At 38.5% G+C, this 13,926-nt stretch overlaps 2 protein-coding genes across 2 annotated transcripts in view; one reads left to right on the forward strand and one right to left on the reverse strand.

Moving 5' to 3' along the window:
- The window catches only part of LOC124094446 (growth factor receptor-bound protein 14), a gene marked incomplete at its 3' end in the record, with an annotated part of 70,203 nt that extends 62,460 nt beyond the window's left edge, over positions 1 to 7,743 (reverse strand). Inside the window, 2 exon segments of the mRNA XM_046447160.2 lie at positions 6,157 to 6,289; positions 7,553 to 7,743. Of these exon segments, the coding sequence (XP_046303116.1) occupies positions 6,157 to 6,289; positions 7,553 to 7,743 (324 nt within the window).
- Positions 6,195 to 13,926, forward strand: part of LOC124094625 (uncharacterized) — a 69,656-nt gene continuing 61,924 nt past the window's right edge. The window contains exons 1-4 of the mRNA XM_058580359.1: positions 6,195 to 6,208; positions 7,261 to 7,351; positions 7,483 to 7,850; positions 10,690 to 10,749. Coding sequence (XP_058436342.1) covers positions 6,195 to 6,208; positions 7,261 to 7,351; positions 7,483 to 7,850; positions 10,690 to 10,749 — 533 coding nt within the window. The remainder of the gene's footprint in view (positions 6,209 to 7,260; positions 7,352 to 7,482; positions 7,851 to 10,689; positions 10,750 to 13,926) is intronic.

Here is a 13,926-nt window from a genome sequence, read left to right on the forward strand (position 1 = left end):
GTGCTTGGAGATTTGAACACAGACCCTCATGCTTGCCAGGCAAGCAATTTACCATTGAGCCACATCCCCAGCTCAAATGCTCACATCTATCACATATTCTTATTTCTAAGTTTAAATACTTGGTTCTGTACTTCATCTTCACACCTCAACCTGGTCCCTCTTAGATGTGAGACACTTCCTGGTTCACTTTTTAATATATAAACCTTGACTCTGATGCACAATCTTTAATTTATCCAAACCCTCCGGTTCCCATCATTTCCATGAAGGTGGCCTTAGTGTTCCTTCTCCAAGGCACCCCAAATGTGCTCTTTATCAAAAGAGATGTGGTGACCATATGGGAAGATGTGCATGGAGACTGAGAGGAAGCTTCTACCAGTGAGACCAAAGAAACCTTCCACAACTCCTGTATCTAACAGCATACGCGTCATTAGTGCTTCAAGAGCCATCCAAATCACTTGCTCTGGGAATAGAATAAAATTATACAGCTTTAGGACCCAGAAAGTGTGGGCAATAGTCTGTTATCACATAACCTAGCAGTCGTAAAACAATGCTAAAAACTAGGCTGACTGACTCCCAGATCACTATCTTTCAATCACATCATAATGACTCACCTCTTTCCACAGATAACAATATTAAAAGTGGTACATAGGATGTTTTATAAGTGTAATATTCTTTAGAGCTATTAAGGGTTTAAAAACCTTGAGAGTGGCCTGTCAACCCAACCAGAACATACAGCATTACATCTATGTGTGTGAATAAACCACAAAATTATTAATGATATTTTGAAACAAAAGCATTTATAAACTGATTAAGAAATTAAAACTCCTATATGTGTTTATTTTCTCTCCAGCTTTGAAAAACATTAAATGTTCTGGCCAAAAGAAAGGACAAGGATTCTCTTCCTATATCAGCTCATTTGTTTCTCTACTAAATTAACTCTGGATACTTCCCTCTCTCCTTGTGGCCACTTCCTAGGGTCTCCCTGGAGCTACACTTCATCAAAAATGCTGAAGAGACAATTCCCAGTCCCACTTATATATGTAATCCTGCTAACACATGTAAATGTATACTTACACAATAGAACATATTACTCTTCCATATGAGCAGACATTTTCTAAAGTAATATCGGTAAGATTGCAGAAATCTTTTTATATTAATTGATTCACATTTATATTAATCCATGGATGACTCCATTTTCCCCTTCTTGATAGAACATTATATATGTTCCCCAGGGAAAAACAAAGCAGAAACTGGGTTTTCAAAAAGTGAAAAAATAAGCCCATACTGAAGATAAAGGTTGGACTGCAAATGTACCCTGAGAATTAACCAAACTGGAAGTAAAAGCTTGAAAAATGGAAGCTCTGCTAGAGGATTTAAGTTTTAAAATAGGAAGAGGCAGCTGTCTTCTGCTACAAATGAAGATAATTAGCATGAGGTTGAGAGGATACTGAGTAGGTAGCTCCTGTCATCAATGGCTAAGGAACCTCACTAAGATGTACATTCAGGACATCCCTGAAGAGTGACATCAACTAAAAACATTGTCTAGTAAATATGTGTCATTAATTAAATAAATTGAGGCAAAGAAACTGGATACCCTGAAACTGATGGGCTAAGTCAGACAAATTCCTGTGTCATCCTACATCACACATATATGAAAAGAATTAGTTTGTGTGCCCTCTTATTTTTGTTTGAGATTTTTTCTCCCAGGACACTAGCTGTCCACTGTCTCTTCCCTGCCTCCAAATGCCATGCCTACTGAATCTGTACCTCCTCACGGAACCTCCCATACCCTTGTTGAGCAAGCACTGGTCCACATCCCTGCTGTTCCCTTGGTCACAACTGGTAGGAGTGGGACACACAGAGCTAATAACTCTCTCCAGATACAGACTCCAGTCAGTAATGAAGTACTGATCCACTAATGTTACAACTTAGGGGTGTCCACTGGCAAGCAAAACTACATAGAAATATCAGAAAATGAAAGGGATCTACAAGAAGCAGAGACTACGAGGTATGCCTGTTGGAGTATAAAAGAGAACAGAGAAAGTGGTTTTCATGATTGCTGACTTTCTAATTCTCAGTTCTAATCTCTTATGAGACCATTGAACTATTGACCTTTAGGTACTAAAATATAACCTCTCAGGCTAGTTCATTTAAGGCTCTGTTTCCTCCAATCAATCAATACATGGCTAGAATAGCTACAAAAGTCCATTTGCAATATTCCCGGTTTTTCTCATCTAAATAGATTTGTCCACAGTTTTGAAAGGTCAGAGTCTAAAAGTGGTAGAGATTAAGAGCAGCACTGATTGATTCTGTACATATGTCAAAAAGAAAAACATAAGACAAAACCTTCTGTCCTTTCCCAGGACATTACTACTCAGTGAGTTCTGCAAGAGATTCAAGTATTCTGAAGACAAAGATCATGGTTTAGTAACCGAACTTTGAGAAGCATTGCTGTAAAGCCTACTTTAACATTACTACAAAGATCTGTACAGTTATAACTTCTCCAAAATAATTATATTCATCAAACATCTGTATTCAAAAGTAGCAAATTGCTCTTAGAAAGATAGATTTGTTTGAAACCCTATTAAGAGCAAGTATTGTTTTTGTTATTCTCTCTGCATATATATTTGTGTTTCATTTCACATTAAATGGGATTTTGTAAAACAGCTTGGAGGGCCAAAATACAATTTATGTTGTTGTTTCCATCTGAAAATGAATTTAAACTCCCAAAGAACTAATTTGCAGACTTTTGAAACATATCCAGTTTGTAATTTGAGGATTTCATGTGCCATTCCAACGGAGAAAATTTGATTATGGATGGTTTTAGATGGTACCACGGCATTGTTGTTATTTTTGTTAGGGAATAATGGCATTTGGGTCTTATTTTTTTAATTCATTTTTTCAAAGATGTTTATAAAACTAGGTAGAGTTCCAATGACAAGATATCCATGATTTCCTCTAAAACATTTCAACAAAGAAAATGAAAACTTACAAAAGGAATATATAAAATAAATGGTGCAAAATCTTGATAATTGCTGAGTCTGCAAAACTGAGAATGTGGCAGATTTTGTTTCTATTTCTGTGCATATTAAAAAAAAAGGAGTATATGAAAACTCAATTAATGTAGCAGTCACCCAAGATTCCTTTTAGAGCACACATACAGGCTCAGCACAGACAAACCAGAATAATTACTGACATCACAAAGAAATGACATAACAGGCCTTTTAAATTGGGGACAGAGATTCATTTATCTTTTGAAAGTCCCTGACAGACAAAAGGAAATAAATTAAAGTCAGAGCACATGGAAAACTAATTCCTTAATTATTTGGAAGACATTGTTTTTCCAGACTATACAAAAAAGTCTTAACTCACTACAAAGTAGTCCAGAAACAGTGTGTGAGAAGCAGAGCACACAGAGACATGATACTCTTTTTGATCTCCCTCATTTCTACTGCAGAAGGATGGGCAAACCAATTCCAGTTTTGCATGTTCATTTTTCAATCTTAAAAGGTAAGTGGCACTTCCTACTGTTCTCACAATATAATATCCAGTGGATCATAAACTATACATAAAAGCCAGTTATTAATGACACTCATAAGTATTTCTTGATATGTCCAAGAACTTGATAGATTATTCACATCAATCTTAGGGATGGGAAAGCTAAAGAAAAAAAAACACAAAGAGATAGTTGCATTTCAAGAAGTGGGTGTGGGGGGGGGGGGGAATAGAGAAATTCCAGGTCCTTAGACAAATATTAACAAATAGCATGTGTTATTCCTCGTATTCTTGTATTATAAGTAGAGTTGTAGCTAATAATGCTGATGTATGCTTATTGCTATTACAACTCTTATGGCCCAAATTTTGTTTTCTTAAAAGATTTCAGTCAAACCCTCAAGAAATGCAGATTTCAGGTTGAAGTTATGCCACTATTAGGTACCTAGCACTTCTTAGACTCAATTTACACATCTGTAAAAGAAGGGCATTAGACTAAATGAGCTTGAAACTCCCTCCCAACTCAAATATTCCAGAACACCCTGTTTCACAAAGCTTAATCTTTCACATGTTCAGAGACTTTATTCTGAATCAGTTATACTATATAGTCCCAGAAAGCAATTAACTAAACTTACTGCACAAACTGTGTCCAAGCATTAAAATGACCCAGGGACTGAAAAGCTTGAGACAAGAGGGCTAAAGATCTCTTACTCCTTACTTTTCTTCAAGTAATAGGTGTTTAGAGTCCATTACTAAAGCATGATTTCCTAGCAAATTTCAATCAGAAATTAGAAAAAAAATAGTTTAAAAATAACTTTTCTCATGCATGTATATAAAGGAAGGTACACTCTAAATCTGCACTATTGGTAAACATAAAGATATAGGTTGAGCATTATATGTGACCAGCACTATAAAAAGAGGGAGAAAGAATAAAGAATATAGATTCTGTGATTCTAGCTCTAGTTTTAAAATAATAATACTGAAAGTCTACAATATTGTATTCCTTGGGGCATTTTATTTGCAAAAAGAGATAAAACATATCCTATTTGTGGCTTCAATGTACTTTACTACTTATGGTCATATAGTCTGTTCCATAAAATGATTTTTTGACTTTGGTTTTGAAAGACGAAATTAAATTTAATATTTCTAGTCTGGGTTCTCTTAAACTTTCTGGTCACTTATTTGTAAATAGCAAGTAACAATCTTCCACTTTCCCTATTGGGAGAAAAGAATTTTTAAAATGACTGGGATGGTTAAAAAAAATCAAAAACAATATAAAGAAAAGTCATCTTCTCCTAAATGATTTCCATCATAAGTGATATTTGATAGAATAATACAATTACATACAATCCCTTACATCATCCCAACTAAAAGCTAGAGATAACTGGGCCAGGAACACCATCTTGTAAAAAAGATATGTGTGTCACAACAATACTGAGCTTGGGAAATTACTGATAGACTCATGTGTTCTCAAAACCTCCCTCATTCCAAAGAACTGAGCATGTACAAAAGAATAAAAACAAAAGCGACAAGTTCTAAATGCAAAGTCTAGGTGGGGGCAAAAGGAAATATCAAAGAAAGAAAAGGAACCTTTCTTTTCTGCAACCTGGGGACACTCTTCACAGAAACCCAGCCTTGAGCCTAGGGAGAGACTGGCAAGAAGGGATCCTGTAAGGTGGAATATCCTTCTAGGATCAGTCACTAGAAGTCAAGCCAGGACCCTGTGCTCCTACGTGCACATGCAGTGATCTTTCTCCAACAAGACAGAAGAAGCCTACTGGAGCCAATAACAGCCTAGCATCTTTTTCTTATTTTCCATTTTGCTAAACCTGACCTACAAAAACACTGTTCCCTAAATCCCCCTCTAGTCATGACTATCCACACTCAGGGTACATCCTCTTTGTTTTGCTGGTTCAAAACTTGGAGGCAGTATTTGACAAGAGATGAATTATTACAAAGGCACTGATTTTTTTTTTCTCAAAATATATAATGATTAACATCTCTTGGTTGCTTGGTCATTATTATCTAATTTGCATGAGTCTGTCTCATGAGAAATTTGAAAAGAAAGAAAATCATAAAAATAAATTCTATCTTCTAGTCATCACTTACATGTCATATGCACTCTGCAGCCAGAGCCTTCAAACTCTGGAATTCACTGAAAGGAAGAGGACAGGTTGAATCCTAAATTCAAATTACCTTTTGCCAGATTCATTACATCACTTTCCTTTAGTAAATAATAAGGTTGTCAAGGTGGGGGTTTAAAATGAATATGAAAGAAAGCATTATAAGAGATCAGCCAATCCCCTTTTCACTATCCTTTCCCACCCCCTTCCAATTCCTGACTTAAAATCAATGATCTATTATCACTCATAACTCTCCTTCCTTTCCAGTGAATGAAATCAGCTTCTAGACACTGCACTTCATATATATTATCTCTTTTAACCTATCTCAAGACTCTGTGAAGGAACTTTTAACACTCCCATTATACAGCTGAGAAAACTAAGGCCCTAAGAGGAAAGCAAGCCCAAAGGACTACGTCAGTCAATTGAGTTATTTAGCTTAGGTCACACTAATTCTTTAATATTGTATAATACTGAAAATCTTAAAACTGTATTGATTCAGAACTCCTAAAATACTTGAATTTGAAAATTTAGAAATGCATACCTGTTTTTTCCTTGAATTCCCTTTGGATAACAGGCCCGATGACAACACAGATGTAAATGGAGAACAGCACAGCTCAGGAAAAGGGTTTGGAATAGATGGCATTTCCAGAACATCAAGATCTTTCTTTTTTCTCCTACACCGAGAGAACATAGGATGTAATTTACATAAAGCAGAATGTAAAATATAATTGCTGTCAGGATTAAAAAGTGTTGTTAAGGCCAACATGTACCACTCTATGACAATGCTAATAATATATCAAGTGTACTGGAAAGGTCTGTGACATATTTTCTGGATATCAAAATAAAGTGTTAATTGATACAAATAAATCTACAATAGTCCTACTTTTTTTTTTTTGCCTTTAAAAAAAATCACAAGACATGGAAACTCCATTTCCTGCACTTTCAATAATCTTCCTGGAGCAACATTATGAACTATATAAATATTAGTGCAAAATTAGCATAAGGAGTTAGACACTGTTAAGCATACATAAAATTGACAACGCATATAAATTACATTTAGTGAATTCATCTCTTTGATATTTTACCAGTCACTTCTGGAAGTTATGATTTATTAATTATAGCTGCAGTTCATGTCTCTTCAAAATTTCATTCACAATGTTGCCCACACACAGTCTGTTGATTTTTCAAATGCTTATAGATACTAAACAGAAAGGCAGTGCTTTTAAAGGGATAAGTTAATAGAACTTGTTAGTATAACAAATCCATTGGAGAGTAATTTTAACTTCACTGAAGTCTGAGCACTTTGAAAACCTGAAGGGGGGAAAAAAAGTACCATTTAAATGTATGAAAATAAAGATTCATAGATTTCCATGCTGTTGTAGTCTTTTTTTATTTTTCCTTCCAAAAGTATGTGCAAACTCTAAAGGCACTTTGTGCTGGATGCAATGGAGATTGAGAAACCTTTTAAAGCCTCTATTCTTTCCTGCTGAACAGTAAAGACTGCTCAAATGTCAATCCATGCTTTGCCTCTCATGGGTCGCTGTAAGATTCTATGTGGGAGGTGAACTCATTAATGCTTTGATTTTTTTTAAAATATATAAAATTAAAAGGACTGTATATTTTGAAGACAATGCTGGGTCACTAGGCAGGAGCAGAGGGTGGACAATCTGGAGTTTGGCCTCCTAGTTCACACCAATGGACAGAGTCGAGAAACACGGAGAGCTCTCAATGAAACGGTGACGCTATTTATAATAAGGCGCTGCAAGATCGCAATGTCCTGCTGATCTGGTAGAAGCAAGCTCAAAGGGAATTGTCTTCAGAGACTTTCACAAACTTGGCCCAGCTCTGAGCACATGGCTCACCCCAGGACCGCCTCCTCACCCCCTTACCGGCTGCCAACCCAGGACACTCCCCCGCGCCCTCGGAGGGGTGCCTACCTGTCCGCAACACAACGGCGGGTCGCGTCCGGAGGGTGCAGGAGCGCTCGCGCGTGGAGCCAGGGGGCTGGCGCCAGGTCGTGGGCGTCGCCCTTCCCCTGGGCAGCGCCGCACACCTGGGCGGCCAGCGGCGAGTCCCGGGCAGCCGCCCTGCCCGCGGCGTTCTGCCCATCTTGCAGGGAAGTGGTCATTGTCGCCAACAGGGGGTCGTGGGCGTCATGGGCAACCCAGCGAGTGGGGAAAAGGGATCCGGCGGTGCGAGGCGAGGTGGCGGCTCCGCAGCTCGAGCGTTCTGCAGGTGCGGTGGCTTCGCCGCCTGCGCTCACGGCCCCAGAGGTTCAGACGCTCGGCCGCGCTGTGTGCGAGGCGGCGGGGGAGGGAAGGGGGCGGAGGAGGAGGGTGGGGAGAGGGGAGGAGCGGCCGGTGCGTGGGGGCCGCGGGCGCCGGGGCGAAGCGAGGAGAAGCAAGGCGCGGAGGGGGCGGGGAGGGCACGCTAGCGTCGGGATCGCCCGGAGCTTGGCCCGGTGCGCTCTGGGGCGCTGGCGCCAGTCCCCAGCCGCCGGCTAAGGGGCCTCGGCTGCTAGTCCCGAGGCCCTGACCGCCGCCTCCCCAGGTGGGCGCCTGAGCTAAGGCTGAGCCCGGGGTCAGAGCGGGCCCAGCGCCGCTGGGAGACCTGGACAGAGTTGAACTGTTGCTGGCACTAGGCTAGACCTGGCGACCGCCTGGCAGAGGTCTGGGCAGCGCTGACCCTTCGACCCTTTCATTCTTTTTGATCAGCGAAGTGGGATCACCTAAGCTGTCACTGGGCCGCCATGACAGGCCCCACCATGCCAGGAGGGGGCTTGGGACCTGGTTTGCCCAGTTCTCTATGCGTCTCTTTCCAGCACTCCACCGCTAAGGGTGGGGGCAGGGTGGGGAGGGGCAGTGAGGGATCAAGGGTGCTATCATTAAAAGAAACAACTGAGGTTTGAGAATTCTCAGCAAAGCAGGAGTAAATGTGTCTGGAATGAGATTATTCATTTTCTTTTTATTTATTCATTTTTATTTTGGGGAACTAAGAATCAAACGGCTGGGAAGGGGGCTTTACCACAGAGCTACATCCTCAGTCCTTTTTTATTTCTTTGTGTATTTATTTTATTTTGGGACAGGGGTGGCTAAGTTGATGAGGATCTCACTAAGTGTTGAGGCTGGCCTGGAACTTTCGATTCAAAGTCACTGTGCCTGGCTTTAATTTTCTTTTAATGATAGCAGCCTTTATTTAATGAAACCCATTCTGCTTTGTCCTATTCCATCCCAGGATATTTATTGTTCATTACATAGATGTTTACCTCATTTTACACATAAGCAATATGAGGTTCAAACACCTTGTGCAAGCATATCATGTCCTGGGAGTACCTTGCGCGAAGTAGTGCTAATAAGTGGTGCAGTCAAGATTCCAATCCAGAAACTTGCTTCCCCCAAACCCAAACTGATTGAAATCTCACCCTGTGAGATGCAGAGCCCTTCATGCAGGTGTCCCCATCCCCTTGCACTCTTGAGGCTTTCCAAATGTTTTACATACTTTGTTCTTTGACCAAATTAGGTAACATCTGTCCCTGGCATCTGTTTCACCAGGTTTTCTTAACTTCCACAACCTCTGCCCAGAGAAAAGTAAACACTGCCTCCTGAAGAAGCCAGAACCCCTTTCCTTAGCCTGAAGCATCCTCCCTGTCCATGGCACCAACCCAACCACTGGTGACACTCAATGGGCCTGAACTTCATGGAGGAAACCTATGGTACTCCATGAAGACAAAACCTTCCAGTCAAATAATTTAAAGAATCCAAGATCTTCATTTTCCTAATATCAAAATTAAGGCCTACAAAAAGGCAGGAGGTACCTAGGTCCATAGAGGTTGTGTTCCCTGGGGTGTTTTATGGAAAGGCCAACAAGACCAAGTGGTGACTCTGCTGAGGGATCAAATGAATACTTTATTATGGTGATAGCTAACACTTATTGGTGATGTGTGTCAGGCAGAACCCTTCCTCATATACAATTCTCTGAATTGTAGTGTGGATTTTATGTATGGATTTTAAATGAGTTTATGTAAAACCCTTCAGATATATTGAGGTTCTTCCAGCACAATCAAAATGAGGTGTGTATTTGCAGATAATCTGAACTAAAGAAACAGAGAAAGCAACCAACTTTATTCATTATCATTATCTTGCTTTTAACCTAAAGTCTTGTTTGGCCATTTCATCTAAGAATGATAGGTTTTGAGTATTGTAGCAGCAGTTAATCAATGGCCAGAGTTTGTTCCCTCCCCACCCACAAGTTCATTCTCTCTCTCTCTCTCTCTCTCTCTCTCTCACACACACACACACACACACACACACACACACACACAGCTCTATTTTTGTTTGTTTGTTCATTACTGTTGTTGAAAAGAATATGTAGAAACCACACATATTTGAAATTACTGGAAACACAATCTTCTAATAGTGTATCCCGTTCCACTTCCAGAATAGTTTCTTACCCTCAAGGCACAGTATTCACTGGTGACAATGATGTATCAATTGTGTCTCCACTCTACACATTCTACTAGTTAGTAAAAATCTGGAAAAGAACAGGAAAAGAACAGGTCTCTGAGCATTGTAGATCAGCATTAAATATTGAATTTACTCTCAATAATACCTTAAGGAGCTGTACCAAGAATTATGAGAATTAGCTCATTCACATTTTTTAAGCAACAACAAAGGAACTAGTTTTCATATCTGAGAGGTTTACATGAAATGAGTCTAAATAAAGGACTAGGCAGTATAAAAGGTACAGAATGTTTTCAGACCTAAACAGGCATCTTTCTATGAAATGAAAGTTAATGAGGAATTATTGTGGATTTTTCTCCCCATAACTAGCAAAGCTTTCTGGAATAATAAAGCAGATATGCTGGTACCAAAGACCAATACCACTCCCCTGGGTAGCTGTTGCCCCTTTGGACTTGAGCCTATAAAACTGCAGAGGAAGCAAATTTGTCTCTTGGCCCTTGTACCATGGGGGATCTTTTCTACCCCTTCTACCTCCTTGACCTGCCCCTCCTCAGGAATCACAGCCATCCTAACCCTCAAGGAAAATGTGTCTTTTTTTCTCTCCCTCTCTTTAGGAAAGATGGCCCATATACAGAGAAGTTCACAAAGGAAAACCCAGGACAACTTCTCACAAGGTCATCATCAGCTGATCATCATCAGCTCTCCAGATTGCCTTCCTCACTTGTCCCTCCTGCCAAGCCATACTTCCACAGTAATCAAATCCTTCTTTTCATTTATGGTTTAGGGTATCCTTCGCTAAACACAATAAATTTGGTTTTATAATTTTGACCTTTGAACAAATGTAATCCTACGCCTGATCCTTTATGTTTGATGTGGTTCCCTTACCACCATGTTTTCGATATTTCACATGCGTCATTTGCAAGTAGTTATACTCCTTTTTTTTCTTCCATACTATATGAATGCCACAATATATTTATATATTCTACAACAGATAAATTTTGGGGCTATTTCCAGGCCTATCGTTTTCCTTTCTTATAACATTCTTATGAAATGTTCATATAGAATATAGTGGCCTCCTGAGAAATGGGGAAGTTTCCCTCTTTTATTTTCTTGAAAATTCTATGTAAGGATGTTAGTATTCCTTCCTTAACAGTTGATCAAGTGTGTTTGTAAAGTCATCTGGCTTTGTAATTTTATCTGCGGAAAGTTTTAACTCAATGTTTTTAATAGCTACAGGACTATTCTCCATTCTTAGTTTTCTACTGTCAATTTTAACAAGTGGCGTTGTCTAGGAACTTATCTACATCTAAATTTTTAAAGGTTTTAGCCGAAAATTATTTGTATTTTCCCTTTAACTGTAATATCTGAAGTACTTATTGTGCTTCTCTCTTCCTTATTACTAACATTGGATATCTATCTATGCTTTCTCTTTTTTTTTCTTTATTGAATTCGGCAGAATTTATTAATTTTTAAGCTTTTCCACTTGTGTTCTATTTTGTTAATTTCTATTCTTATCTTTCCTATTTCTCTTTCTACTTTCTTTAGTTTATTTGCTATTTTCTAATTTTTTACAGGAATTCTTAATTCTCCAGTATGAATGTTGTCCTTCAAGTTTTAATATATTTCATTATTATTCTGTTCAAAATATTTTATTGTTACCATTATGATGGAGATTGTTCCAGCTGTCATTTTTTTGTTTTGTTCTGTTTTTTTTTTTTTAATGTAAAATGTAAAACCTTTTATTACAAAATACACTCTAAATGATTTTGGTCTGTCCCTTAAAATTTGTTGAAAGTTGCTTTATGGCCTGGCTATGGTAACTTTTTTATATTTTGCATATGCTAAAAAGGAGTTTCTGCAGTTGTTTGATTTATTTGTTGTGTAGAGTTCAATTTGGTCAGTTTAATCCATTTGCCCATTTATTAGTTGGTTTATTTGTGTTTCTCCCATTCTGTAGGTCCTCTCATCACTTTCTTTTCTTTTCTTTTTTTTAAATTTTGACACAGGGTCTCACTAAGTTGCTTAAGACCTTACTTAGTTACTGAGACTGGCCTCAAACTTGCAATCCTCCTGCCTCACCCTCCCAAGACCCTGGGATTACAGGCATGCTTCATCACACCTGGCCTCTTTTCACATTCTTAATTGCTTTCTTTGCTGGGCATAAGTTTTTTGATTTGATGCCATCCCATTTATTAGCTCTTGGCATTATTTCCCTGAGCTTTAGGGGTCCTACTGAGAAAGTCATTGTCTGTGTCTATATGCTAGACTTTTGACCCTATATTTTCTTCTACACGTTGCATAATTTCTGGTCTAATTCCTAGGTCTTTGATTCATTTTGAGTTGATTTTTGTGCAGGGTGAGAAAAAAGAGTCTAGTTTCATTCTTCTACATATGGATTACCAGTTTTTCTAGAACCATTTGTTACAAAGCCTGTCTTTTCTCCAATAAGTGTTTTTGGGCACCTTTGTCAAGGATCAGATAACTGTATTTGTGTGGGTTTGTCTCTGTGTCTTCCATTCTGTACCATTGGTCTCTGTGTCTGGTTTTATGCTAGTACCATGCAGTTTGCTATGCTGTTTATGTTCTCCACTTTCGTACTGATTTTTTGTTAGTTCTATCATTTTCTGAGAAATTTCATATTAACATTTCTTACTGTTTAATTATTATTTATTTATTTTTGCTCATTTTGAATTTTGAGGTTATATTGGGGGGATAAATTTTAGTATGTTATTTTTCTTATTTACAATTTACAAGTCATCTTGGCAAGTTAAGACATTTAATATTTTGAAGTATCCTCCTTCATCTCTACTGTTTTTCCTTTGAGTATTTACCTGATATTAATACAGTTTGGCTGGTGTTTTATGTACGTCTTTACCCATACTTTTCACTATTGATATTTTCATATCTCTGTTTTAGAGAAACTTGTCTCTTGTAAGTGACATCTGATAAAGGCTATTTGTTTATTTGTTTTGTATCCAATTATAATCATTGCTTTTAATGAAGGCTCTTAAACATTTTCAGTTAAAAATGCTCTGTCATTAAGTGCTATCTCCAACTAGTGCTTTGTTCCTGTTCCCCTTATTTCTTATATTCTTATATTGGATTATCATATTACTCCATTTCTCTCCCTTGAATCATCCAGTTGTTTCATCAAATTTCTTTCCCATCCCTCTTACCCTACCTTGAGCCCCAGGAAGATATCCTTTATGGGTAACAGCAAGCACTCCCTTACTTTCTGACTTGTGGTTTGGTTTGTTAAATGGAATGGACCAGCAAGAAACTGAAGAGTGGGAAGAATATGGAGTTAGGAAATTTATTCTCTTTTCCTCCTCCTTTTCAGGTTACATGTTTCCTCTCCAGCAACGCATCCACAGCACATAAAGGTGTGGTCTAATCCTCTTTGTGCAACCCTACAGAATTGAGGTGCAGGGAACTGTACCAAGGCTAATATGGGGTTACTGTCAGTGCTATGAGTGATTGCAGAATAATGTTTTATTGCACATATATAATTTTTTTAATCCATTCACCAGTTGGACATTTGGATTGTTTTTACTCTTTGGCTTTGTGAATAATGCCACAATGAACATTTGTGTACCAATTTTTGTGTGGACATATGTTTTCATTTTTCTTTGACTTTCAGGGTCATGTGGTAACTCTGTGTTTAATCCTTTGAAGAACTGCCAGAATGTTTTCCAAAGTGTCAGCACCACTTTAATCTCCCACCACCAATGTATGAGGATTTCAATTTCTCCACATCCTAACATTATCATTGGTCTCTTTGACCAACGGTTATAAACCATTCCAGTTGGTCCAAAGAGGTATTCCATTGTGTTTTTCATTTGTTTACTTTT

The sequence above is a fragment of the Marmota monax genome, unplaced genomic scaffold, assembly GCF_021218885.2.
Source record: "Marmota monax isolate L192 unplaced genomic scaffold, Marmota_monax_Labrador192_F-V1.1 WCK01_AAM20220418_F8-fsc00007, whole genome shotgun sequence".
NCBI classification, from domain to species: Eukaryota; Metazoa; Chordata; class Mammalia; order Rodentia; family Sciuridae; genus Marmota; species Marmota monax.